Here is a 27,613-nt window from a genome sequence, read left to right as displayed (position 1 = left end):
ACCCAGTTCTTTTGTAAAAATTTAAAAAATCCCAAACTCATTTTCAATTTCTTTTATTTTTTCATCATGATCAAAATTTTTTTTTGAAAAAGCTGATGTGTGCATTGGTCTAACTAAAAATTCTTACAAATGTCTATAACGTTCAAAAATCAAAATTTTGTTTTATTAATAAAAAAAACTGTTGAATCGATAAATGATACATGAGTATCGATAAACAGTTTTGAAATAAGACCCGGATGTTAGGAGTGATGTGAATTTGGCATGATATTAATTCCGGCCTTACTTAGATCGTTTGGCAGGGTATTAATCGAGGGGGTCAAGTACTACGCGGACCAGCCACGAATGTTAGGCAAAACATTTTTGAGACTGGTAAGTTTAAAACTCTCTCCCACAATGAAAATTTATAATAAGCAGCTAACATTCCAATTGCTTTTTTTATTCAAAGGAAAGAGATTTCGACAAACATGTCGCCTACTGTCGAGATGAACCTGCAGCACAAGAATTTCTGCAAACCAGCCTCGAAGTCCGAGATTATTTTGAGGTAAATATTTTTACGCGCAATCCATTCTTATCTCCGTCGGTACTCAGCCTCTCATAATCTTCAGAGCTTTTGAAAGCTCTAGTAGAAATCTACATGTGCGTCAGACACTAAATCAAAAAGCTCTCATTTAAAATTTTGATTTTTTCTCTTGATAAAAATTTTTAAAATTCATTTCTATGAATTCTCGTCAACTTCAATTTAAATTTAACGCAATTACACCGCAATTTTTTTCTAAATCTATAATTTTGCATGTTTTTGATACAAAACAATTAAAAAACATAAAAATATTGGAAATACCGATTAGAAATAATAATAAAATTAATTAAATTTTCGTTTATTTATTTTTTGTTCGACAATAAAACAAATAAAAATGAATACATAAAAAAAAGTAACTAAAATTACATAATAAGGAGCGAGTAAACGGGCGTGCATCCAGCTTCCGAAAATAGTGTCGTTTATTTTTAACACTCAACCATCATGCTGTCTATCTCTCTACGCAATGTCTCTGGCATTTTGTGTATTCACCCGTAAAAAAAAGCTACGCAAAAAATAAATAAAATAAAATACAATAAAAGTATTTTATCAATCAACAATCTAAGTAGGTTACGTCTAATTTTATCCGAAATTCATTTCTTCATATCAAATAAAGTTTAATAATATCTCTAGACGAATTCAGTTGTCCGCCTCTGGTCTTTTGCAGCAGAAAAAGTAATTTTGCCCCAAAAAATATCCAGTTGTGAAAGAAAAGAAAAAATGAAATTATGAACCGAGACATAAAAACGGCGCCTAGATAATTTATATTTTATTAGTCTGAGTTGTTTGTGCGTGGTCAAGTCACTAGTGTGATCGTCTAAGTTTAGCAGAACCCGTATCCGTATTGGTCTAACGGAATAAAATAATCGTCTGTTGACTAGCACGGTGGTGATTTTCTGAACCACTGGATCTTCTGTAAATCCCAACAGTCTGCGACCAGCATCGTAACGTCCAACTATTTTTCTTCAAACATTTTATTTTTTTTTAACTAATTAATTAACTAAATTAGGAAGAAAAAGTTTACTACCTTTTGTATTTATTATCAAACAGGTGTGTTTATAAATATAAGTATGTTTTTTATTATTATTTTATAAAGTGATCAAATGAGTGACATGACCGGTGATCACATGGACAACACACGCAAATAAACATTCTATCTAGTGTATTAAGTTTACGTTTATTTCATTTTATTTTATAACTTTTATTCCTTTTACTTGTTCATGTTCATCTTCTGTGTCAACTGGACACAAGCGCCAAAAATAATGCGAATGCGCCGCCAACATACAATTCTTACGTCTCGAATTACAATTTAATCTTAATCTTAATATCAAATAATTATTTATTCATTTATTCATTCATTAACTAATCCCAAAAATTATTTATTAAAAAGTATCTCACTTAAATAATTAATAAATAAATTTTCTTGTGATAAAATTATCCGATAAGTGAAAAAGGTGCGCATTGGTCAGACGGGTCAAAATTTTTTTATCCGACAGATTTAAAAGGATTTGAGAACAAGTGATTTAAGTGATATATTATATATACATCTATTGTTATTTATGTTCATTTAGGAATTAAGCCAGACTCTTGGAGACGATAAAAGCGTGTCGGAACATCTTAAGCTTCCGATACAACGTATTAACGACTACCAGCTCCTATTAAAGGTAAAATAAGTATATATATATATATATATTTGAATATATAATTTGATTTGATAGCCAAGATTTATTTCAATAGTTTGAAGATTTAGAACCAATCAAGCATAATAATTGTCTAACAAGTTAATTACTTAATGTTTAACAAGACATTTTAATGTAATGATATATAAGTTTTGGATAAATACCAAAAATTAGTTTATGTATAATATATTTATCTCATTATTAAAGTCGGTTCGTTTAAAAGGACAATAGTTATTGTATTTAATTGTGATTATTTATTATCTAGTACTCAATAATATTTAGTACAGAGCGTTTGATGGAAAAACTCTGACTCTGACCCATATATTTAAATTTAAAACCAGTTTGTAGATAAAAATATCATGCCCTTGATAAAAAATTTTTGAGTATTTATAAATTATTCTGGAATTGAGTAATTTATTTATTTATATATTTTAAAAAACAAACCAACATATTTTTTTCCTTTATAAATAATTATGAATTCATTTTACATTTTTTTTATTAAAATTTCCTATATTAAACTCCAGACCTCGCGCTTAATTCAAGTCGTAAAGAAAAATAATTTATATTAAGTTTAAAATGCGAAAGAATTTAAAATTTCAAAATAATTGAGACTGATAAAATAAATGAATCTTAAGATTAATTACTTTAATCAATAATAGAGTAAAAAGTAAATAATTTATGATTAAACATTTGTCTCAGTTAAAATGAGTAGGCGTGATACAAATTTAGCGTACAGAGAAACGGGTCATCTTGATGGAAAATTATATTTATTTGAATTACTTGAATTAACTTAAACTTTTATATAATTATATAAGTTTTATATTAAATTTTGTAATAGGAGCTGGTTAAATATTCGACTCGCCTTGGCGAAAACTGCGACGACCTCCAGAAAGCACTGGAGTTGATGCTCGGTATCCCTCATCGAGCAACGGATAATAAATTTATAAGTAATATCGAGGGATATAAAGGAAATATTCATAAGCTTGGACGATTACTGACACATGTAAGTTGTTATAAAAAAATATTATTTATTTTAGTAAACAGAAAAATATTTATTACATATTTTTATTCGCAGGAATGGTTTACGGTTGTTGACAAAGACGGCAAAAGTAAAGAGAGATATTTGTTTCTTTTCAAAGCGCGTATACTTGTTTGCAAAGTAAGACGTATTTCTGAGGACAGATCAGTTTTCGTTTTGAAGGATATTATTAAAGTAAGTTTATTTACTTTAATTGTTAATTTTTAGTCTGTAATTTTGTTCATTTATTTTCTTTGTTTTACTTCAGCTACCAGAAGTTGAAGTCAAAGATTATCCAGACGATCAACGTACGTTTGAATTGCATAACCCATCGGGAGCAACGGGTTATCCATTAACTTTAATAGCCCACAAAGACCTCGTAAAAGCGTACTGGTTGAAGGAAATCCGTCAGTATTCGAGTGATTTGTTGGCACTGGCTGAGCACGCGGCTGACGATCTTCAATTGAGTGAAGAAAAAGACACTGAGGATAGTAAAGTTCGTAAGCTTGAGGGAACTAAAATTGATTTGCCACCTCAAGCTAAAAAATATCAAGAAACTACGACAAAAATACCAGTTACAGTTGAACCGACAAAACCACAAGCTCCATTACAAACTTCATCTCAAGCCTCATTACCAACTCTACCACAAGCATCATCAACACCACCAGCTGCGGAAGTTAAAACCGCTGAAAAAAGAGAAAGTTTGACTAAAGTCAAAGAACTAGAAGCCAAAAAAGTTAAAACTGAAGAAAGTCAAGACATGTCCAAGTATTCATCAAGTCATTTTAGTGCTTCTTCTAAAGTTGTCGAAGGTAATTTTTATTTAAATATTTTATTTTAAAGTTTTACACATTATTTTATAATAATTATAGAGTACTCGTCGGTATCGAGTAGTCGGAATGGATCGACTTCATATGTCGAAACATCATCATCATCGCTTGCACGAGCGGAGAGACGTGCTTCGTCATCGCTTTATAGCTCAGATAAAATAACAGAATCATCTGGATCCTACGAAACGGCTATCGGCGGTTCAAGTGAAACAAAAACCTCCAAGCTCGCAGTTACTGCCGCGGAAACTGTGAAACCGAAATTTGTTAAAACGATTGAGGGTATCAGCGCCGAACGTAAGTCCCCTATCATAAATTAGTAATTATTTTTTTTTTAATTTTATTCCCTGGTGTCAACAATTTTTTATTTAGACTTATCAACATAAATATAAAATGTTTGATTGATTACAGTGTTAATAACTGAATCAGTAATTAATGATTTTGAATATCCCGCCCAATTAATGAATGAACAAAAAATTCCTGATAAAAGTGCATTAGTAGCACAATATAAATAAACTTTTCCTGTTCTAGCTATCCATGCAAAACAGGCAATCATTCACGTAATAGGTAATGTGATGAATGATGATGTAGCTTGCAATAAATTATTTTATTTTTATTTATTCTGCAATCATTATCACAAAACGACAACTCTTTTAGGCCCTTTATATTTATTTGTAGAAAGCTTGTGTTATTATACCGCCTCATCACTTATTTTACTATATATGTATATATATTATATCTAAGTATGTAGAATGCTGGATGCTTAAGCTATTTATTTAAAAATAAAAAATAATTAAACCCATTGGCACTAAAATAATCACCTCGTCGCAGTCATAAATCATTTTCTTGTAAATTACCATTGTCATTTTATTTTCATCATAAAAAAAAAAAAAAAAACGACTTTTTTATTTATTTTTTTAAAATAAAAATCATTTTTTCGACAGCTGATCGTCATTGACATCAAGCAGCTTGTAAATTTGTCTTAAATCTGTCTTCATCTCTATAGAATTCTGCAAGAGTATTTGCTCTATTAAAATTATTATTGAGTTTAATTATTACTTTTTTTTACTATGCAGCGGGTGAAAGTGCAACTTTTGAGTGTACATTGGAGTCGAGCAGCGAATCATGTCGCATGCACTGGCTAAAAGACAACAAGCCACTAGATGACAAGATTGCAGATCGCGTCAAGATAACATCAACTGACAAATTATTTAAACTTGAGATAACAAACGTTTCCGCAAGTGACTCTGGTATTTATACGGCCCGAGCTGCTAATGGAGAAGGAAATGCCACTTGTACGGCTCAACTTGTTGTAGAAAGTCGTAAGTACTTTTTTTTCTTCATGACAATTAATTAATTTAAGAATTTATTTATTTAATTAACAATTGAATTTATTATTTGAATTTTAGTTACAGCAGAAGAACGCAAAGCTAAAGCTGAAGCTAAAGCTCCTGTCTTTTTAGTTCGTCTAAAAGATACTGAGCTTTTAGAAAATACTTACTTACGTTTTATGATAAAAGTCAAAGGCGATCCTACTCCAGATGTTAAATTGTAAATATTTATTTTATTAATTAAATTAATTAATGCCCTTGAGTAAATAATTTATTTGTAAAATAATTTCAGTTACAAAGATGGAAAGTTGATTGATGCAACCAATAATCGTGTAAAAATTCAAACCGACGAAGATAAATATAAATCTGACAAAGGGTTTTATGAACTGGTGATACCTGACGTTCAGAAGCAAGATGCTGGTATATACTCATGCACTGCGACAAATAAATTCGGAGAGGCAACATGCGAGGCCACGGTATCAGTAACTGATGAGAAGACTCTATTTGCGGGATTACCTGAAGGAGTATTTGAAGCTGGGACGGAGACCCAGTTCAGGTGGCTCCGGGATGGGAAACCATTCAATCCGGAAGATCGATTCAAAGTTTTGTTTGAGGACAATGAGGACACTTTGGCTCTGGTATTCCAACACGTTAAGCCAGAAGACGCGGGATTGTACACTTGCGTTGCGCAGACATCAACTGGTAACATCAGCTGCAGCGCCGAGTTGACTGTTCAGGGTAATGTTAAGCAGCTGATGAAAGACCCTTGTAAGCCGGCGTTGGGTAGTGAATCCAGACAATCAGAAGTTAGTGCCGGAGGTTCAGCGATGCTTGATCTACAGGTGAGAGGGTTCCCCAAGCCGGACATCAAGTGGAGCAAAGACGGGAAAGAAATTGTCGCCGGTGGACGGATCAAGTATCTCTGGGAAGATGAAGAATCAGTGTCACTGGTTATCAAAAATGTTACAGTAGAAGATGCGGGAACTTATACAATCCGTGCTAAGAATGAATTGGGAGAAGACGAGACTTACATCGAATTGATTGTCAAGTCCGCTCCCAAATTTATCAAGAAGCAGACTGATACCTTCGCGTACATTGAAACCGAGGGAAAGATGACAGTTCAGATCCAGGCCTCACCCGCACCAGAAGTTAAGTGGTACAAAGATGGCCAAATACTCGAGGCATCCGATCGTCTTTCGATGACACGAGATGGCGACCATTACAGTTTGATCATCAAAGAATGCCGGTTGGATGACATTGGCTCGTATTCGGTGATAGCTAAGAACGAAATAAATCAGACCTCCGAATTTTGGAACTTTGACGTACGCTGCCCACCCAAGATTAAAAAGAAGTTGGGCGAGCCGAAGGTTATCGATGAAGGAGATACCTTGACGTTACTAATTGAAGTCGAAAATACTCCGGAGCCTACTGTTGTCTGGCTAAAAGACGAAATCGTTATCAAAGAAGACCAAAGGATTCAGATTATCAACGAAGGGCCCAGGCGGGGATTGAAAATTACCGGCACCGTTGACATTGACGCTGCGACTTACAAAGCAGAGGTTTCTAATAAAGATGGAACAACTATTGATCAAGTTGATGTTGAAGTAAGTTTTATTTATTCTATGACTTATAAAAATACAGAAACTTTTAAAAATATGCTGAACAATCAACAAAATTATTTATATTTTTTCAGGTTCGCTCAGCACCAAGATTCAAAAAAGAAATGACCGATGTGATTGCCAGAGAAGGAGATGCAGAAGTCAAGATATCAATAGAAGTTGCCGGTTATCCGCGACCGTCGCTCCAGTGGTTCATAAATGACATGGAGATAACCGAAGACAAAACAGAGTTTTCGAAATCCCAGGAGGGTGATGTGCACACGTTAAAAATAACTGATGTCAAAACCGAGCACGCGGGTCGCTATACTTGCAGACTCAAAAATCAGTATGGCAAGAAAGAGAGCAAAGCCAATCTGACTGTTTACTGCAGACCTAAATTGTTGAAAAAATTAGCAGATCAGAAGTTAAATGAAGGAGCTACGTTGAAATTACAAGTACAAGTGGCTGGTACTCCAACTCCTGATGTAAAATGGTTCAAAGACGGGAAAGAAGTTTCGGCGGACGCGAGAATAATTATAACGCGCGACAGCAAGCGTCAGGAAAATTATGATTTGACAGTTAATTTACTGAAAGGTTCTGACGGAGGAACTTACGAGGTGCGAGCTACCAACGAAATGGGATACGTTTCTTCTAAAAGCAAAGTCATTATTCTCAGTAAGAATTTATATATTTTTTACTTTGATAAAATAATTAGTTTTAGTATTTATTATTTATTTATTAGTCTTATGCTTACGCTCACCATAACCAATCGCTTCAGCCACTAAGTGAGTATCGACTCTTAAAGTATTAAAATTTTTAATTACTAACAGTTTGTCTTTGAATCCTCCGTAATTAATTATAAGTTGACTAAATTTCTGTTTATTAAAAGTTTAAATTTTAACAGCGAAAACGGAAGAAACTGTCGAGAAGAAAGAAGAGGAAAAAGCTGAAGAAGATGTTGAAGAGCCTCAAGGACCCGAAGGTATTTATTTATTTAATTTTTACTAAGTATGAATTACTTTCGGTCAATAATAATCTTTGATTAGAATTTTTGAGGTAACCAATGTATGGAAAAATTATATTTTTTTTTTACTGTAAATATTTAAACACGACATATTTTTTCGCGATAAAATATTTAAATGTCGCTTGTAATTAGTCGCTTAATTTAGTTAAATAGTTGTTACTTATTAAAAAAAAATTCAGGTAATAAAGTGGAGAAAATAACTAAAACGAAAGTAGTTAATGGAAAAGACGGAGATATGATAACGATTTCCGTAGAATCAACGACTGAACACCAAGCCACGATGTCAGGTAACGTTACATAAAAACATTACACTATAAACAATTAATCAAATTAATAAATAAAAAGTTCTAACTACTGGTTCATTTATTAAATTTTTTTTTATTATTTTCAATAAACTGGTCGTAATAAATGTTTATAAGAGAGAGGAGGCAATATGGGCTTCCCAAAGGAACTCATTTTACCTCTTTTTCTTAAATTGAAATAATTTACACTTATAAGACAAAAAAAAACATGCAATAGCTTCTAATTGCTGATTAATATCTCTTCATCTATTGCTTTAATTTCATCTAAAATATAAAATTAATTAATTAATTATTATTAATAAATTGAATTCTTGAAGCATTTAAAATATAAATGATGTTAAGTGTGGGCTTAAGATTAAAAATAAAATTGTTTTTTTTTTTAATAAAATAAAAACTAAGTTTGAGTCTTAGGGGACTCCCAGTAGAACGAGATAGTGATTTGTTAGTCCCCGCAGGTCCGGACGAGTGTCACACAATCAGCAAGATGAAGACCACTAAAGTCGAATGCCAGGAGCTCAATACCGAGGAGGTGCCACTAATTGAAGAAATACCTTCGTATAGTTTTACGTTGAAAGACAATACAGGCAGCAATGGAATCGTTGAGGAATTTTCAGACAAAGAAGACATGGACACTAGACTCAAAGTAAATCGGGGGGTTTCTATTGTCTCGGTCTCGGATGACGAGTCTATGAAAGCTCTGTCCCGAGATGTCAGTGGCGAAAATGTCAATTGTCAATATGAGATCAAGACTAATGGAGGGTTTGAAAACTCCAAACATATTGAAGAAAATATTATTGAAGAATATGGACCTAATCATGCGATCAGGTACAAGGAAACTATCATCGAAGAGTGTTACGTTGATGATGGACGGGATGGCGAGGCCAAGATTGAGATGATTGAAGAAAAATCTCAGAGAGCTAAGAGGTTATCAAGGCAGACTTCTAAGCTCGACACATTGGATTCTACTAAAGTTACTGATAAAAAGGAAGTTAATTTAACGAATGGTAATGGTCCGCATAAAGCAGAGGTGGGAGAAAGTAAATTTACGAGACAAAATTCAAAGCTCGAGAGAATGGAGTCTGAGGAGAAAAAAATTATAACTAAAGATTTAGAATCGTCTCAGATTCCGGAAGTTGAAGAAAGTAAATTATCAAGACAGAGTTCAAAAATAGAAAAATTTGAGTCGGAAGAAAAAAAAAGTGTTAAAAAAGATTTAGAATCATCTCAGACTCCAGAAGTAAAAGAAAGTAAATTATCAAGGCAAAGTTCGAAAGTAGAAAAACTGGAATCTGAAGAAAAAAAAATCATCACAAAAGATTTAGAATCTTCTCAGACTCCGGAGGTCAAAGAAAGTAAATTATCAAGACAGAGCTCGAAAATTAGTCGGGTAAACTCCGTTGAATCTAAAGCCGAAAGTGTTTCAAATTTGTCTAGACAAAGCTCCCAGGCTCGGTCTAATTCTATTGTCAATGGTAATAATTACGACGATGATGATGACGCTGACCTAGATGACAAGACTCGCGAGCTTTTCAGTCGTATCAAAAGACAAAGAAGTGTTCTCGAAGAAATTTTAGATAAGGAAGCCGATAAAAAAGATAAAACCTCCGACGGCCTTGAAGGTGAGACTTCATTTTTTTTTTTTATTTTTTTTTTTTTTAATCTAAAAATTTATTTATAGTGGCTTTTATTTTATTTAAGTACTTCTGCTTGGTAATGTAAATTATTTATTTATACATTTATTTGTAAAAAGTTAATTATAATCATCCATTATTGCAATTTATCATTTATTTTATTTTATATTTTTTCGTTTGTTATCCTTTCGTGCTTAATAAAATGCTTGGCTTGCATGAGTACACTATTCAGCACACACTCGTCCTCTGGGAAATTCTTCTTGCCAAGGTAAGAGTAAGTATATAAAATTATTCAATTACTTACTTACTTACTTAGAAAATACTTTTATTTTTATTAAACAAGTGTTCCAATAATAAAAAGCGTAATTTTTTAAAAATTATTACTATTACCCCAATAAATATTAAAATTATTTTTAATTATTATTTATAAAGCCGCGCCGTCGATAGTGAGCTCAGACTTCGAAGACTGCACAGTATTCGCGACCCAGAACAAGACATTTACAGTCCACGGAACGGGATTACCGCGACCTGACGCCAAGTGGTTCAAAGACGGGAACCCGCTCAGGTCCGCGGACAAAGCCAAGCCGGGACACACTGGAGAAAAGTTCACTCTCTCATTCACAAAACTCACGGAGAACGAAACGGCTTTGTACCAATTAGTCTTGTCCAACAAACTTGGTACCATAAGTGTCGATGCTTACATAGAAGTTGCTCCAGAGAGTGAGCTTCGTAAGCCCAGATTCACTGAACCCCTCCAAGATATCGATGCTGAGAAAAATGGAGCCGGCACTTTCCAATGTGTGCTTACGGCTGATCCCATTCCTGACGTCATCTGGTAATTTATTAATTTTTTTTAAATTTATTTATTATTTAATATTTATTTTCGTTTTTTTTTTTTTAGGTCACATGAAGGAGTTGATTTATCACCAGAAAATGATAAATATAAAATGGAGCGTTCGACTAAAAAAGTTGATGATGCTCTTATTGAATGTACTTACAATCTCACTGTGAGTGATTGCACTCTTGAAGACGTTGGAAAGTATACATTACGCGCTGAAAACAAATGGGGAGATGACAGTTCAAATGTAAATATTTATTTATAAATATCTATATCTATGTATTTACGTATTTATTATTATATAAATTTATTTTTTAGGCGCGTCTAGAGTTGCTGGTGCAGCCAGAAATTCTCGAGTTCAAAGAACTCAATGCGGCGGTTGAAGAATTATCTAAATGGGAAGTGATAATAAAATCAAATCCTCGCGCAGAACTGACCTGGGAGAAAGATGGAATTATTTTAGACGACGAAAATCGTTTCGCTCAGGAAGATAATTATCGTGACATGAAATATTATTTGGTATTTAAGTGCGTCGAGTATGATGACGCGGGTGTTTATAAAGTTACGGCTAAAAATTATTTAGGAGAAGATACTGCTGAAGCTGAATTAGTTCCTTACAGTAAGAAATTTATTAATTATTTAACTTTATAATTAATTAATTAAATTATTTATTTATTATGTAATTTTATAGCTGAGCCACCAGAGTTCCTGTTAGAAATAACCAACGGATCAGTGCGTCATGACGCGCCGATCGAATTCAAAATCGAGGCCAAAGGAATCGCACGTCCGAAGATCCAGTGGCTGTTGAACGGCGACGAGATTATTCCAGACGAACGTCATATTATAACGACCACAATAGACGGTCACGTGTACAGCCGGCTCAGAATTGAACACTTCCAGCAGAGCGACGAGGGTGAATTGACTTGTGTGGCGACAAATCGCGCTGGCAAAGCAAAATCAAAGTGCACGGTGTCGATGATCCGTCTGCCGCCCACGTTCGCTGAATTACTCCCCCGCTCACAGCAAATTGAGGAAGACGCGCCTCTGGTATTTGACGTCGAGGTCGACGGCAGTCCTTTCCCGAAGGTCACCTGGTTCAAAGACGGTGAAGAGATTAAGCCCGACGATCACGTGAAAATTGAAACTCAGCCCAATGGTTCAACTAAATTGACCATCGAGAAATGCACACCCACTGACAGTGGCGCTTACAAAATAATTGCCAAGAATAATAACGGAGAAAGTACTTCTCAGTGTGCAGTCGCTATCAAACGTAAGTATAAATATTTTCCTAATTTAAGTATAAATTTAATGTTATTGTTTAAATAATTTCAGCGACACCACGCAAGCCATCATTCTCAAAACCACTTGAAGATGTCACAGTAACAGCTGGACAACCTCTGAAACTCGAAGCCCAAGTGGTCGCATTCCCAAGTCCTGAGGTCCAGTGGTTCAAAGACGGGCTCCCAGTGCGCCAATCACCGGACATTGAATTTATAAATGAGCCCAACGGTCTCATGGGAATATCTATTGACAAAGTAAAGCCCGAGAATGCTGGTACCTATTCTCTGGTGGTTAAAAATAAACTAGGAGACGTAACAGGCAAGGCGGTGGTGACTGTCGAGGCCAAAGAAAAGAAACCCGAGTTCTTGTCGACTCTTCAACCGATGACTGTCGTCGAAGGTTTTCCTGCAAAGATGGAGGTGAAGATTGTTGGAAAACCTTTGCCACTGATCGCCTGGACTTACAATGGGGTTGAAATAATTCCTGACGGAACGCACATTAAAATAGTGTCACAGCCAGACGGAACTCAGGCTCTTTTAATTGATAAGGTTACCGTCGACGACGCGGGTGAGTACGGAGTCGCAGCGCTCAACACCGTAGGCGAAGAGGAGTGCAAAGGAATCCTCAATGTCAGTAGTAAGTCAAAGTCTGATGCACCTGAAGAAAAACCTTGTTTCTTGGGACCTCTGAGAGACACGAGCATCGAAGAAGGTGAGCCCTTGACATTCAGTGCCTCCTTTGCTGGCAACCCAATGCCCGACGTATTCTGGACCAAAGATGGAGAGCCCATAGAACCTTCGGATCGCATTTTGATGACTTGCGATGGCAAAAAAGTCGGACTGGAAATAAATCCAACTACTGCAAAAGACGCTGGTGTCTATCGCTGTCGTCTAGTGAATCCTTCAGGCGAAGACGCCTCAAACGCCATCGCAACTGTCCGTAAAGTATTCCAACGGCCTAATTTCACTCAAAAGTTCACAGACTTGCAACAAGTACCCGGTAACGATGCCAAGTTCGCCGCGAGAATAACTGGAATACCCAGACCTGATGTTTCCTGGTACTTCAATGACAAGCCAATTCCCAAAGATGCTGATAAATATATAATAAAACGTGACGGCGATGCTTGCTCACTATTTGTTAAAGATTGTAGTCCTTCAGATGCTGGTAAATATAAATGCAGAGCTATTAATAAAGACGGTGACGCTTCTTGTGAAGCTTTATTGACTGTTGCTGATAAAATGTAAGTATTTTTAATGCTAACACTTATATTTATTCATTTTTTAAATTCTTAATGAATTTATTTACAGAGACAAGCAACAAAAAGTAGAGCCACCATCATTCTTAAAGAGAATAGGCGACTGTGAGGTTTACAAAGGAATGACTGCCAAGTTTACAGCATGCGCTACGGGAATACCTGATCCAAGTTTCGAGTGGTACCGCAATGATGAAAGACTTTGGCCAACTGACCGTATTAGAATGGACGAAGAGGGTAGCGGGTTGCTGAGACTGACAATTCTCAATGTTGAGGAACACGATGTCGGAAAATACAGCCTGAGAATTATAAATCCCCATGGTGAAGACACTTGTCATGCTGAAATGCGTTACGAGAGTAAGTTATTTTAATATTAAATACTAGTGACTGATAATTTATTAAAATATTCATAAACTTGCAGCATTGGAACCGCGTACAAAGAAACCACTTGCTGATCAATACTCAGAGTTCGACAAGTATCGCAAGTCAGGTATACCTCTGCCCTTAGCAGATCGCCCGATAATCAGCCGGATGATGGATCGGCACTTGACGCTTTCTTGGAAGCCCTCTATCCCCATAGGGCCGCGTGTACCTGTCACATATTTAGTGGAGATGTGCGAGCAGCCAGATGGCGATTGGTTCACGGCGCGCTCAGGAATTCGTAGCTGTGTCTGTGATATCCGCAACCTTGAGCCCTTCCGCGACTATAAATTCCGCATCCGCGTAGAAAATAAATACGGAATCAGTGATCCGTCACCTTTCGCTCAGACTTATAGATCTAAATTACTTCCCGACCCACCTAAATTCCATCCCTATTTACCACCAGGCATTGACTTCCGCCCCGAGACTTCTCCGTACTTCCCCAAGGACTTTGACATCGAGCGACCACCTCACGATGGCTATGCCCAAATTCCCAAGTTCTTGCGCCAAGAGCACGACACCCAGTACGGCGTCAAGAATCACAACTGCAACCTCTTCTGGTTTGTCTACGGCTACCCTAAGCCTAAAATGACTTACTATTTTAATAATGAATTAATAGAGTCGGGAGGCCGTTACGACCAGAGTTATACGCGCAATGGACAAGCGACACTATTCATCAACAAAATGCTAGAACGTGATGTCGGAATGTATGAAGCAATTGCGACAAATGAACACGGCGAGGCGCGACAACGTGTCAGACTCGAGATAGCAGAGTATCCAACATTTATCCAGCGGCCTGAGGAGTCTTACGTCATGCTGCGCCGAAATGGACACATCCAAGCCCGCGTTACTGGCGTCCCGTTCCCCGAATTGAAGTGGTACAAAGACTGGAAACCTTTGACATCAACCGCTCGCGTCAAGATCGACTTCTTTGACCCGGACACTTCCGTACTCACGATAAACGACGCGATTGTCAAAGATGAGGGCCTGTATTCCATCAGCGCGCGCAATGTAGCCGGATCCGTATCTTGTTCAGTGATGGTTCACATCGAGGAGAACGAGCACGAGTATGGCTACCGGACTTACACCCGGAACACCGACGTCAAGACCAAAGCCAAGCCCTTCGACGAATTCTACGATCTGGGTGATGAACTTGGTCGTGGTACTCAAGGCGTTACTTACCACGCGGTTGAACGCTCTACTGGACGTAACTTTGCGGCTAAATTGATGCACGGTCGCGGTGAACTTAAGCCCATTATGCTCAGCGAAATGAATGCTATGAATCATTTGAATCATCGCAGACTTATTCGTCTCCATGACGCGTACGAGACTGACGGGTCATTGAACCTCGTGATGGAGCTGGCCGCCGGTGGAGAACTAGTTGACACTCTTACTCGCCAACCTTTCTACAACGAATACGAAATCGCTAATTACATCAGACAAATTTTACAAGGACTTGAGTACATGCACAATGAAAGCTGGGCACATTTAAGTCTTACGCTCGGTGATCTGCTGATCTCTCACTCAGGAGGTGACAGTTTGAAAATAACAGACTTTGGTCTAGCGCGTCGTATTTCTTACGGCAGATTGATGACTCTTGTATACGGAATGCCTGAATACGTGGCTCCAGAAGTCGTAAACGAGGAAGGAGTTACTTATGCTGCGGACATGTGGTCTCTAGGTATCATCACTCATATTCTATTGTCTGGAATATCTCCATTCCGCGGCGCAAATGACCGTGAAACACTGACTAAAATAAAAAACGGTACTTGGGACTTTGATGAGCGATGGTGGCAAAATATATCAACTGAAGCGCGTGACTTTATTCGCTGCCTATTGGTCTACAAAGTTGACGATCGTATGGATGTTACTGCAGCACTGCGCCACCCCTGGCTTAACATGACAGACAGAGTGCCTACAGAACCCTACAAAATTCCCTCAGAAAATCTCAAAAATTACTACACATTATTCAGAGACTGGTATGGCAACGCTTCCTGCCGCACTTGGTACCGCAGACGCAAGCTCAGTAGCGCATTCGAGCATCCATCTCGCATGGTCTACCCACCTGGTCATCGGTACACTCCTGAGCCAGAGGAACGTCCCTTTACACCCACCAAGCGTGATAAACCAGAACCCCGTACCTGGGAAAACAAAGTACCGTCTCGCGTGCCGATTGATACTGAAATTGGTCTCATTAAAAATGAAAGTCACTATCAGAATGGACCCGATACATATCTACTCCAATTACGTGATACCGATTTCCCAGTACGTCTACGTGAGTACATGAAAGTGGCACACAATCGTGGATCAGCATTTGCCCGCGTCTTTGACGACGAGGGCTACGATTGGCGTACGCCGATAATCCGAGAACGAAGACGGTTTACTGATGTAATGGATGAAGAAATAGATGACGAACGTAAAGCTCGTATCAATAATTACGGTGCTGCTGATTGTCATACAATGAGACGTCTACGTCATGAACTAGGAACTAGACTGGACTCTTATGCCGAAGCCGAAGCTATGATGGAGACCAAAAAGGGCGGACACTTGCCATTTTTACGGGAAAAACCCCAGATGTTGCAAATCCAATGCGGCAAGTGCGCTCAGTTGACGTGTCTGGCTGTAGGCAATCCCAAACCTGCAGTCCAATGGTTCAAGAACGACCTAGTGATCCAAGAAGGAAAGCGCATCAGCATAATTGAAGACACTGATGGCAGGTCTATATTGAGTTTCAACCCAGCACGCGAAATTGACATTGGAATTTACAAAGTAGTTGCAAGAAATAATGTTGGACAGACGGTAGCGCGTACACGCGTCGTTCTGGCAACAGAGCCTGGATTGCCACAAGCACCTGAAGTCTGCAATGTGTCTGACACAGAAGTACTGCTACGCTGGAAACCACCGAAAGATGATGGTAACTCGGAAGTACTTTGCTACAACCTGCAGTACAAAGCCGGAGATTCCGTGGACTGGATTGATGTCGCCAGTAATATTGATCACGAATTTTATTTAGTTAAGGACTTGCAGCCCAACACCAGTTACCACTTCCGGTTGGCTGCGAGAAATCGCATCGGGTGGAGTGAAAAAGGATTCGAGACTAATCTTATTCAAACAAAACCAGAAGGCGCGCCAAAAATACCCATCAGCCGCGCGATGAAACATCTTCAGTATTTGACTGAGTCTGGGCACGAGATAGTTCCCAGTGAGGACAAACCCAAGCTGAACTATGATATCGAAGATGAGCCTATTGAATGGACCATCGATGCCCAGTTCACCGGACGCTATACATTTATATCAGAAGTATATCGCGGTCAGTTTTCGATGGTCGTAAAAGGCGCAGAAAAAGAATCCGACAAACTGGTGGTCGCTAAAATACTTGAAGCCAGTCAAGACCGCAAGGAATTTGTCGGCGAAGAGTTTCAGGTCTTGAGATCTTTGAGACATGAGCGAATAGCTCTGTTGGAGGCAGCTTACTGGGCCGCTGACTCCCCAGTCGCCGTCTTTATAATGGAAAAATTACAGGGCTCAGATGTGCTGACTTATTTGGCCAGCAGACCAGAGTACACAGAAAACTGCGTCGCCACAATAATCACCGAGGTTCTAGACGCACTTCAATATCTACACTGGCGCGGTTACTGTCATCTAGACATTCAACCCGACAACATCGTCATGGCCTCTCTCAGATCCGCACACATCAAACTAGTAGACTTTGGATCCGCTCACAAGGTTTCAAAACTAGGTACCGAAGTACCTCAAAATCTTGGACATCTTGAGTACCGATCACCAGAAGTTCTCAACGAAGAGCTGGCCTACCCCCAGACAGACATCTGGAGTGTCGCCGTGCTTACTTACGTTCTCCTCTCCGGGGCATCTCCATTCAAGGGCAATGATGAGCATGAAACAAGACAAAATATTTCATTCGTTAGGTACAGGTTTGAATATTTGTACAAGGAAATAAGTCAAGAAGCCACGAGGTTCCTCATGTTGTTATTCAAAAGAACACCTAGGTAATAATTTTATTAATTAATTTACTAATCAATAGTCATTACTTTACACTAATTTATTTATTTATTTAGCAAAAGACCAACAGCTGAAGAATGCCATGAACACAGATGGGCAACACCAACAGAATTTATGATTAAAAAACGTGAACGAGCATCATTTCCCGGCAGTAGATTGAAAGCATACAATGAAGAGTATCACGAAGAAAAAGCTAAATTAGCATCCAAAAATGACAATTTGATGATGGCTTTTGGTAACGTCCGCCAATTGAATAGATCATACAGCACGCAAGACGAATTAATCACATCGATTGACAATATTCAATAATTTATGTGATTTTTATAATATTAATCTTATTTATTTTATTATTAAATATTTATATATATATATATATATACGTAACTTAAAGGTCATTGAAATTATAATTTTAATAGACTGCGAGTTTATTGAGTTTTTTTAAATTCGACTAAATTTTTAGTTGACATTTTTTTTTTCTCTGTTAAAACTTTTAATGACTCGATTTTATCAAGTATTATAAATTTGAAAAATGATTACTATTATTATTATTATTACTATTATAATTATAATTATTATTGGCTGTTTCGTAGTTAGAAATTAATAAATAAGAAGATAATTGTTAATTTGCAATTAAATAAATTAAAAAATAAACTCTCGTTTAAATTTATTTTTATTGACAAAAAAATTTTTTATCCAACTCCTTACATATTTAGGTATTTAAATTAAAATATATTTCAAGTGAATATTAACTTAAGAAAAAAGTATCAGGTAAAAAATTTGAATTTATAGACTAGCAAAAAAATAATTATTTAATGAGACAATAGATAATTAAATTTTTTTCTTTTCAAGTATTATCAAGACCGAACTATTAAAAATGTACAAGAGTAAAAATTAATTATTATAACTTATTACACTAGATTCATTTATTTAGAATCATCTTTTAGCATATTGGAGTACGTATTCATGTGCTTTATTACGAAATGATTCTTTGTTGTTTAAAAATAAATCAGCGGCATCTTTGTTTAGTGGATCGTCAAAGTTCAAAAGATCCTGGACAAAAAAAATTATAAATAAATCCTGATTAATATCTTTAATAAACTTAAACAAATGATTAATTGAAGCAAAAGTACTTACAGTAAATAATGAATTCAAACCCCATACAACATCTTTGAGTTTACGTGTCGGTGCCCAGCCCATACCATCAATGCTGCTTTGTCTCAAAATAGATAAACAAACTTCGCCGTCTAGATTTATGTTCGGATGCCAAAGTTTTGTTAAACATTTAACTACTGGCGGCTGTAAATTATAAAAATAAAAAAAATTACAGATGAAAATTATGAAAAGTCGTACGATAACGCAACTTGTTATCACTTTAGAGCTCACAATTTTTATCAGATCCTACTTTTAAAATATTATTTCTCTTATTCAAATCTGTCTTAATATATTTTAATAATTAAATAAATTACCGTCATATTATATTCCTCAGGTATATGAATTTGAAAATAAAATTTACCACCCAACCAATAGCCTTCGTCAGGTACAATCATGAGAATAAATTCATGCAGACGATGAGGATCATCAAATGTCACTTGACAAGTGTTGGGTAAAGTTTGCTCCATTTCTTGGACCTATTAAATAAATTTATCATAAATAACAAACCAATTCCTTTACTTAATAAATTTATTAAAAAAAATTACCTCCTTAACTAGTAATTTGTCGCGGACAGAAATACGTTTGTTAAAATCCTTAGGCTTTGAATTTGATACTTCTCCATCTTTTTTCAATTTACCCTTCAATGTTATCATGATCTTCACTCTATTTTATGAAAAACTAAAAAATAATTATCGATAAATTAAAATTTTAATAAATGTTTATTTTACTTTAATTATTAACCTAATAAAATTTACTCACACTTACCAAATAATAATTTAAATATTCTTAATTAAATAGTATATGTATGGACTTTCAATACATAATCAAAACTATTTTATCTGTTATCACGTAATTATTATTGTTTTTATTTGGACAATGACTTTTTTTGTTTGTAAAGTTAATTTTTTTTCCGTTACAAAATAACAACAATAATAATAATAATAATCGAGACTCAAAATGGCGATTCGATTATAACCTCGAATTTTATATATCGATCTCTTTTATATCTGTTTACAAAACAAATATATAAACAAAATAATTAATCGTCATTGTTATTTTTTATCAATAATTAGGTAATTGATAATGAGTGAAATTGAGTGGCCTTGGCAGTACAGTTTCCCGCCATTTTTTACGTAAGTTAAATTTATTTATTTTTTCTAATTACATAAATATTTAATAATTAATTTATTTGTTGATAGATTACAGCCTCATGCAGAAACAAAAGAAAAACAATTGTCAGCATGGACAAGTTTAGTTTTAAATTATTACCAAGCAACGAAACAATCAATTTTAGACACAAGAGAAATTCATTCTAGTCCATTATTTAATAATACAGCGATCAAAAGTACGAATTTTATTTAATTATTTATTTTTAATTACTGTCAATCTGAGTAATTTGAGCTGTCAGGGTGATATCCCTCCTCCCCCTCCCAAAAAAGCGTTTGATGTAAAATACCCAGTCTTCGAAATCTAAAAGCGACAGAAAATTAAATTTTACGTTCATAAAAAAACTCTTAAAAAAAAACAAATTAAAATTTTATATTTATTTTTAATCAAAAATTGATATTATAATGCATGTTATCATCGTAGTACGTCATCTACAATCTTTAAAAGGTCAGAAACTGGGCCACCTACTTACACATGACGAATTAGTTTTTTCCCATACTTATAATCAACAGACACCCAAATTGATAATAAAAATACTTTTACGAAGGGACCCAAATTACCCTGCTCTAAAGTTTATCAAGTTGACTCTGTCCTACTAAATCATACAAAATTTATGACAAGGCCTTGGCCTATTCAAATAAAGTTTTTACTTTTATTAAACCCAGATGCTTTAATTTAATCCAACATTTTTGTGCAGTATCGCAATAATGATTTATTATTTTATTTACCAGGAAAATTATCACCAGAAGTGGTACAACTGATACTAGATAATTTACAAAAATCAGGCAACGCAACAGCTCTAGACAAATCAAAACAAAGATGGTTAATTCACTGGCATACTCTAGAGGAATGGGGTAATATTGTCTATACCTGGGCACAAGACAATGGATTCCTCAACAGCGTTTGCACACTATTTGAATTAACTCAAGGAGAAAATACCGTCGATCAAGGTCAGAAATAAATCAATGTAACTTGTTTTCTGTATTTAAATAATTTATTCATAATAAATATTAATTATTTATTTTAAATAAATTACAGAATTTTATGGACTTGACACAGAAGTTATTTTGAGATCACTTAGGACATTAGAGCCACAAGGTAAAGCTGAGTTAATTATTTTTGATGATAATCAGGGTGTTAAATTTTTTTAATTATTATAATTAATTAATTTTAATAAACAACAATTTATTTTATCGATAAAATATCTTTATTCTATTACAATTTTCGTACACATTAATTATTGATACATTTAAAAAAAGAAAAATAATTAATATTTATTACAGTTCATAAAATTAAAAATATTAGCACCATTAATCAGCATTTTAATTAATATATTAACTATAAAATAAATCGTACATTTAGACGATTAAAAAAAAAAGTTAAGCATCGATATATTTTAAGTAATTAATTACAGTATATATTTAAATAAAAAATCAAAAATCGCCATTGGAATATTTTTATCAGCTTAATTAAATATTAATTAAGTTTTTAATAAACTGAACACATCTATATAATTAATAAGTATCGAAAATATTTAAATGTTTGCTCTATGTATTTTTATTGTATGTACATAATATCAATTTTTAAAATTATTTTGTTCCCATAACGTTCTTTGGCGGTTATTTAGTTTATTATTTTAACAGGCTGAGGGCTTTAATATTTTTTTTTTTTTTAATTATTAATTTAAATAAAAGCCCGTAATTTTTTTTAAATTTGATTATTTATGACTCAATTATATTTTTAACATAATTAACACGAGTTTTGATTAATGAATACAATGGCAGTTGAAGAATTTATTAAATTTATATATATATATATATATATATATATATATAAATTGTAAGTACCGCTAGTACTCATATTACGTACATAATTAAATGAATAAAATTTTTATCAACAGATAATTATAATAAGACATCAATAAACTCGTGAATTACTCTTCTTGTGCATTAAAAAATATGGCAAGATAAATGAGTATTTAAATATTTATATTTCTTTTTATTTTAAAGAAATATTAACTGGTAAATTAGCACCGGAACGATGTAAGTATCTTGCAGGACTCAATAAATATCCGTACGGATCATCAAAATTTTAAATATCATAATGTATAATATTTAAAAATAATATTATATATATTTATTTATTTATACTTCGGTTTTACTCAAGTGCGTAAGTTCAACAGCTTCCTCTTGCTGTTTTGCTGTGGCTGCATCGAGCTCACCTCGGCTCATTTTTTCAATAATACAAGCCCCAAGTGCGTCACAAACTACGTTTATTGTCGTTCTGAATCGGTCTCTGCAGTTCAATAAACAATTAAATAAAATTATAATTACTGGCTATCAATAAGTAATATTATCAATTACAATATTTATCAGGAAAGTTTGGTGTAGAGTACTCAAGTGGAAAATTAAACAAAGTCTTGATCAAAATTTGTTTTTATAAACTGACAATTCAATTACTAATACAATCATCAGGCCAAATATTTTATTTAAATCAAGACTTTGATTAATAATAAATTCAAATATAACATAATAATTAACTTACAAAAGCCAATCAACGGCAATAATTAATGATACATCTTTAGCTGGTAAACCAACGGTATCAAGTACCATTACCATTGTCACTAAACCAGCTTGAGGAATACCTGCAGCTCCTATACTAGCAGCAGTTGCTGTAACACTTTATTTACAAATTAATTAATTAAGTAGCTTTAATATAATTAATTAATTAATTATTGCAATTTACCTTACACCGATAACTTTACTTATTGACATTTCAATTCCTCTGACTTGTGAAATAAAAATAGCTGCGACAGCTTCATACAACGCAGTACCATCCATATTAATTGTCGCACCAATTGGGACAACAAATCTTGTGATTCTTGGATCCAGGCCCATGTTATCGAGACACTGGAGCGTGATTGGAAGAGTTGCGGAACTGTTAAAATTTGAAAAAAAAAAAAAAAAATAAATAAATAAATAAATAAATGAAAGCTTAAAAATTAATTGGGATTATTGAAAGTGAAAGTTAATCGACGGATAAAAATGTATATATGTATATATTTATGTGTGAAAAGGTCATTGTACCTCGAAGCTGTCCCGAAAGCCGTAACAGCTACTTGACCCATTTGACTTATGGCTTTGAATGGAAGTTCTCGTGTGCATACGAAGTAGATCACTGATAATGTCCCGAACCCGTGGATGAATAACCCTAACAATACTGTCATAAAGTACCACCCCAGAGTCCCCACCACTGTTCCGAAGTCCTGGATCTCCAAAAGCTTTGAGGCTACCAAGAATGTAACACCGAGTGGCGAAATCCTTAGTAATAAAATTTATTTTTATTCAAGGATTCTGGATTTCTATTTAAATGCAGAGTTCAATTTTAAGTTTAAACTTAAATTTTATTACGTACCATATTACCCAATTGGTAATTATCATCATTGCGTCAGCGAGCGAAGAAAAAAAATCCAAAAGCGGCTTTCCCTGTTCTCCCATCTTGCCGATCGTTATGCCCATAACAATTCCGAATATTACCAGACCCAATGTGTTGGTACCGTCGTTATATTTATGATCAATTTTCCATTCGTGCATACTCTCCACTAAAGTAATCAATTTATTTATTTATTAATTCAAAAATAAATATTTTATTGCAGTTAAATTATCAATACCCCCCTATGTATTTATTTATCTCTTATTATGATCATGACTATTTATACAATGACCTTGATTAATATATATAAAGATACTACACTATATTAATTGTAACAAATATATATGATTTTTATTACCTCCAGTCATATTTTCTGGAGTAATTAATTCCGTTTGATACTGCAACAGTAAATATTTATTTTAATTATTATTTATGTATAGTAACACAAATTTCATCTTATAAACACGTGCGATAAGCACATGTCAAAAAAAATTATATATCCAGATAAATAATTACTAAAATTTTTTTAAAATACAAAGTAATCAATCAACTCAATTCAAGTGGTTTATAATAATTGTTGTTATTGTTATTATTACTAATTTATGTATAAATATTTACTCACGTATTGTAAACATGCTTGAACTAAATTCGATGGGAAAATATTTCTGAAAAATAATAAATAATATTTTAAAAATAATAGAGGATTATAAATATTGATAATTAATCTACCTGATTAAATCTAGAAGGGTATCAGTGGTTGTCACATTTCTCGGTGGCTTGTAATCACCAGGATCATTTATGAAAACACCATTCGGGTCATTTACAACACCAGGTCGAATTGATAGTACGAGAATAATTCCTAGAGTTACTGCTGTTATTGTTGTCGTACCGTAGTAGTAGACCGATCGCATTCCAATTTTTCCTGTAATTTATAAATTTTTTTACTACTTGTATAATAATCTTGAAGAAGCTTTATCAGAGTGGAGTACGATAAGATTTCCGTATAAAAAATATCAACTATCAGTTATCTATTGAAAAATACGTTACATAAGTATTTAAAGTCCCCAAGGCTATGACAACTGATAAATGATTTATGATTCATTAATAGTAATTCGATTGGTTGGTTTATTTTTATTAAAATTTCTAAGGACGTACCAGATAAACTGAGATCCAAACTTCCGATGGCGGCGATAATACTTCCGACGATCAGAGGAAGTATAAGAGCTTTTAGCATCCGAAGAAAGATATCTCCCGCAAAATTAACGTACATTATCTCACGTTGGGTCCATGGTGTTGATTTTGATGCTCTTAATATAAATCCGAGCGCAATACCAGCCAATACACCCGCCACTGTCAGCAAAGTTAATAAATTTTCAGACATGCAACTCTTCCATCTCTTTGGTCGGGCCATTTTTATTTTTATTTATCTGAAATAATTTCCGTACGATTATTAATTATAAAAATATCCTCCTATTGAATGTCATATATATTTTTTGCAATCTAATATTTGAATTGTTTGCCAAATATTTTATTTCATATTTTATCTGCACTATTATTTTTATTTATAAATGTATATGACTATAATTCCGCAGTAATAGATTTTATATATATGTGTATAAATCTATTTATTATTATTTATTTTATAAATGGCCTGAAATTTTTTAAATTTTAATTGAAAGGTTGAGAAAAAATTTTTTTCATAATTTGTCCTAAAATATTCTGGATGATAAACATAAAAAAATGACTCAAGATAACGGAGTATAATATATGTATATTTATATGAATTTTTGATTAAATCACTATAAAATAAAAAATAGGTCAATGATTTCGATAATTTTTTGCTTCGATAAATGAAAATAAGTATATATTAATTACAAATAAATTAAACATTTTCAATAATTATTTTCATATCTCTATTGATTATTTAATAATATATGCATATTTTGCTGGCTCATACGATCAAAGGTTAACAGAAAGTCATTAAAAAAAAAAGTATCAAATAAAATCCTTTTAAGATTAATTACTGCTGACATGAAATAATTTTTTTTTGTTCAAGATAATATTCAAACTTTATCTCCATTCGGAATACTCATATGATTAAAAATAATATCACCATAATTATTTAACATTTTTTTCATCCAATTCAATGTTAAAAAATAAATAAATATATATATATATGTTGCTTTATTATTAAAGATGCTCAGCGTTATCGGATTTTAAATAAATTCCTAACGGTACTCGTGCAAATATACTCGCAGACACAACTCATACTAAAAGTATCTGTTAGTATTATTATTTTTATTATGAATAGGATATTGTTTAAATAGTCTACAAAATTAACTTGCGGCATTGTGAAAAATAAACATAAATATACCTTGAGTAAAAATATATATGTATATATAGAGTTTAAATTGAGTAGATTGAGAATCTCGAGACAATAATATATCACACAGATCCAGTAGTTACAGCTCTTTTATTGCGAAATTATAAATTTAAAATGTCTTTACATTAACACACAAAACATAAATCGTTGTTAAACAATTAAATGTTAACACAACACCAAATTATTTTTTTTTCAGTTACCAATCATCACTTACCAGCTAAAAGTTACCAGTTGCCAGTTAAAAATTTATTTGAAATATTTTAAAAGCCACTTGCGCAATAAAATGCGCAGACCAATTTTTTAATTAATAATTTTTTTAGTGTATTGAAAATTATAAAAAAAAAAAAGAAATTTAAAATTTAAAAGAAATAAAAGTTTTAGCAACAAGTTAAGTGAATGTGTACACGCGATCGCGGTTACTCGTCGACTGGTTGAGAGTCAGCTCGAGTTGACTCGCAGAATTCTTGATCCGTGGTCGCGTGGAAGCAACATGTGTGTGTTTGAATCAACGGGTAAACTGGCACGTTAAAGAACTAACTAAGAAGGGAGTGTGTATACAAACATATTAAATATATACATATACATTATTTTAATATTACTTGTTTTTAAGTGTTAAATATCTGTAAAAGTGATAGTAAATATAACTTACACTTTTATACAAAGATATAAATGAATATGTTAATTATCTATAGGTATTTATGTATATGTTTACTGATATACTCAAGAATTAATCAGTACAGAATAGTTTTTAAAAAAAATTTTCAATCTAATTTTAAAAATTTGAATCTTGGTTGTTTAATTAATTTGTTTTTAAATTCAAATCGGAGTTGAAATTTATTGACAACTATTTTTTTACGTGAGACCAATAATGATTATAGATTTATTTATCTATTTATCTAGACATTAACATATCTTTATGTATAGTAATAATAATAATAATAATATTAAAATTTTCGACACTCTTACGCAACAAAAAAATAATTCCAGATGAAAAAAACTCCAAAAAAATTACACCGAGGTCACGAATAGTTTTTTTATCGGGTTTTTTGTGTGTATTTCCTGTTCTTCTTATTTCTTCTCATAATCTAATAAAAAAATATAAACACACAAACGTCGTGGGACGCGCCGACTTAATGGGCATTTTAAATTTTGTCCTCGACAATGGAGACTAAATATTATAATAATAATTATTATAATTAATGTTTGTAATTATTATTTAAAACGTGGTGTTGGAGTATAAAAAGTGTTTTCTGGTTATGCAATCAATTGTAACTTGCAGAAATATTCCGCACTCGTGTATGTTAATATTTCCTCAATGAATATTTTAATAATCAAGTTATTGGAAAAAAAATGTAGTTTGCTTTATTACTGTACCTATTATTGCACTTGGTTTATGTTTACAAATTCGCAACACGTGTTTTATTATTCATTGGGTACTGGATGCTGGACACTGAGTACTCGCGTGTTGAAATTACGAAATTATTATTTTTAATTAAATAAATATAGATGCTTAGGATATATATTTACATTTGAGATGAACATGAATAAGTTTATTGGGAAGTCAAGTTCTTGTCCTTGATAAAAAGAGATTTGAATTCATAACATCGTATCTATCTTATATCTTCAATACTATTTCTTTATGAATATATTTTGTGTCGGAAACCCTAGAGCGGATAGACGGTAA

General features: G+C 33.6%; 4 protein-coding genes across 11 annotated transcripts in view; 2 read left to right on the top strand and 2 right to left on the bottom strand.

Annotated features, from left to right (window-relative positions):
• The window catches only part of LOC103577855 (obscurin), a 32,294-nt gene extending 13,936 nt beyond the window's left edge, over positions 1-18,358 (top strand). For 3 of the 6 annotated variants that reach the window (XM_008558695.3, XM_008558693.3, XM_008558691.3), the window contains 23 exons: positions 288-369; positions 446-541; positions 2,146-2,238; positions 3,092-3,256; positions 3,329-3,466; positions 3,540-4,083; positions 4,144-4,395; positions 4,630-4,665; positions 5,175-5,420; positions 5,508-5,649; positions 5,722-7,033; positions 7,123-7,702; positions 7,932-8,009; positions 8,231-8,338; positions 8,809-9,972; positions 10,417-10,819; positions 10,886-11,069; positions 11,141-11,441; positions 11,514-12,092; positions 12,155-13,343; positions 13,411-13,712; positions 13,777-17,782; positions 17,852-18,358. In XM_008558695.3, the coding sequence (XP_008556917.1) occupies positions 288-369; positions 446-541; positions 2,146-2,238; positions 3,092-3,256; positions 3,329-3,466; positions 3,540-4,083; positions 4,144-4,395; positions 4,630-4,665; positions 5,175-5,420; positions 5,508-5,649; positions 5,722-7,033; positions 7,123-7,702; positions 7,932-8,009; positions 8,231-8,338; positions 8,809-9,972; positions 10,417-10,819; positions 10,886-11,069; positions 11,141-11,441; positions 11,514-12,092; positions 12,155-13,343; positions 13,411-13,712; positions 13,777-17,782; positions 17,852-18,104 (12,253 nt within the window). In that variant the 3' untranslated portion in view covers positions 18,105-18,358. The remainder of the gene's footprint in view (positions 1-287; positions 370-445; positions 542-2,145; positions 2,239-3,091; positions 3,257-3,328; positions 3,467-3,539; positions 4,084-4,143; positions 4,396-4,629; positions 4,666-5,174; positions 5,421-5,507; positions 5,650-5,721; positions 7,034-7,122; positions 7,703-7,931; positions 8,010-8,230; positions 8,339-8,808; positions 9,973-10,416; positions 10,820-10,885; positions 11,070-11,140; positions 11,442-11,513; positions 12,093-12,154; positions 13,344-13,410; positions 13,713-13,776; positions 17,783-17,851) is intronic. The other 3 variants (XM_053741058.1, XM_008558692.3, XM_008558694.3) reach the window with 3 other exon arrangements.
• A 109-nt stretch (positions 18,359-18,467) lies between these two features.
• LOC103577856 (NEDD8-conjugating enzyme UBE2F) lies at positions 18,468-19,871 on the bottom strand. Of its 2 annotated transcripts, none has more exons than XM_008558699.3 (5): positions 19,707-19,871; positions 19,493-19,625; positions 19,262-19,423; positions 18,930-19,091; positions 18,468-18,845 (listed from the first exon to the last, which is right to left on the bottom strand). In XM_008558699.3, the coding sequence occupies exons 2-5, from the start codon at positions 19,598-19,600 to the stop codon at positions 18,729-18,731; spliced, it is 549 nt and encodes a 182-aa protein (XP_008556921.1). In that variant the 5' UTR covers positions 19,601-19,625; positions 19,707-19,871; the 3' UTR covers positions 18,468-18,728. The 2 variants fall into 2 exon arrangements, with proteins under 2 accessions (XP_008556921.1, XP_008556919.1); XM_008558697.3 differs by having other exon boundaries at positions 18,469-18,845; positions 19,713-19,871.
• Positions 19,872-19,925: 54 nt separating this feature from the next.
• LOC103577857 (vacuolar protein-sorting-associated protein 25) lies at positions 19,926-21,345 on the top strand. Its single transcript, XM_008558700.3, has 4 exons — positions 19,926-20,080; positions 20,147-20,292; positions 20,846-21,064; positions 21,153-21,345. Exons 1-4 carry the CDS (start codon positions 20,031-20,033, stop codon positions 21,263-21,265), a joined length of 528 nt encoding a protein of 175 aa, XP_008556922.1. The 5' UTR covers positions 19,926-20,030; the 3' UTR covers positions 21,266-21,345.
• Positions 21,346-22,011: 666 nt separating this feature from the next.
• On the bottom strand, positions 22,012-26,384 carry LOC103577858 (excitatory amino acid transporter 3). Of its 2 annotated transcripts, none has more exons than XM_008558702.2 (10): positions 25,921-26,384; positions 24,702-24,973; positions 24,276-24,468; positions 24,169-24,211; positions 23,905-23,944; positions 23,529-23,715; positions 23,201-23,434; positions 22,860-23,051; positions 22,659-22,793; positions 22,012-22,409 (listed from the first exon to the last, which is right to left on the bottom strand). In XM_008558702.2, the coding sequence occupies exons 2-10, from the start codon at positions 24,955-24,957 to the stop codon at positions 22,259-22,261; spliced, it is 1,431 nt and encodes a 476-aa protein (XP_008556924.1). In that variant the 5' UTR covers positions 24,958-24,973; positions 25,921-26,384; the 3' UTR covers positions 22,012-22,258. The 2 variants fall into 2 exon arrangements, with proteins under 2 accessions (XP_008556924.1, XP_008556923.1); XM_008558701.3 differs by having other exon boundaries at positions 22,014-22,409; positions 26,144-26,383.
• Between the last annotated feature and the right edge of the window lie 1,229 nt (positions 26,385-27,613).

The sequence above is a fragment of the Microplitis demolitor genome, chromosome 1 (genome assembly GCF_026212275.2).
Source record: "Microplitis demolitor isolate Queensland-Clemson2020A chromosome 1, iyMicDemo2.1a, whole genome shotgun sequence".
NCBI classification, from domain to species: Eukaryota; Metazoa; Arthropoda; class Insecta; order Hymenoptera; family Braconidae; genus Microplitis; species Microplitis demolitor.
Note: the sequence above shows the minus strand (reverse complement) of the source record. Positions and strands in the feature narration are given on the sequence as shown.

What these genes read in the sequence shown, in the direction of transcription:
- LOC103577856 (XM_008558699.3), bottom strand. Translation starts at nt 19,600, where the DNA reads ATGATAACATTGAAGGGTAAATTGAAAAAAGATGGAGAAGTATCAAAT. An exon ending in ACAAATTACTAGTTAAGGAG is followed by an intron (nt 19,424 to 19,492) that starts GTAATTTTTTTT and finishes TTTATTTAATAG; the next exon opens with GTCCAAGAAATGGAGCAAAC. An exon ending in GTTTGAATTCATTATTTACT is followed by an intron (nt 18,846 to 18,929) that starts GTAAGTACTTTT and finishes TTTTTTGTCCAG; the next exon opens with GATCTTTTGAACTTTGACGA.
- LOC103577857 (XM_008558700.3), top strand. Translation starts at nt 20,031, where the DNA reads ATGAGTGAAATTGAGTGGCCTTGGCAGTACAGTTTCCCGCCATTTTTT. An exon ending in AGTTTCCCGCCATTTTTTAC is followed by an intron (nt 20,081 to 20,146) that starts GTAAGTTAAATT and finishes ATTTGTTGATAG; the next exon opens with ATTACAGCCTCATGCAGAAA. An exon ending in AGAAAATACCGTCGATCAAG is followed by an intron (nt 21,065 to 21,152) that starts GTCAGAAATAAA and finishes AATAAATTACAG; the next exon opens with AATTTTATGGACTTGACACA.
- LOC103577858 (XM_008558702.2), bottom strand. Translation starts at nt 24,957, where the DNA reads ATGGCCCGACCAAAGAGATGGAAGAGTTGCATGTCTGAAAATTTATTA. An exon ending in TTTGGATCTCAGTTTATCTG is followed by an intron (nt 24,469 to 24,701) that starts GTACGTCCTTAG and finishes TATAAATTACAG; the next exon opens with GAAAAATTGGAATGCGATCG. An exon ending in ACCCTTCTAGATTTAATCAG is followed by an intron (nt 24,212 to 24,275) that starts GTAGATTAATTA and finishes ATTATTTTTCAG; the next exon opens with AAATATTTTCCCATCGAATT.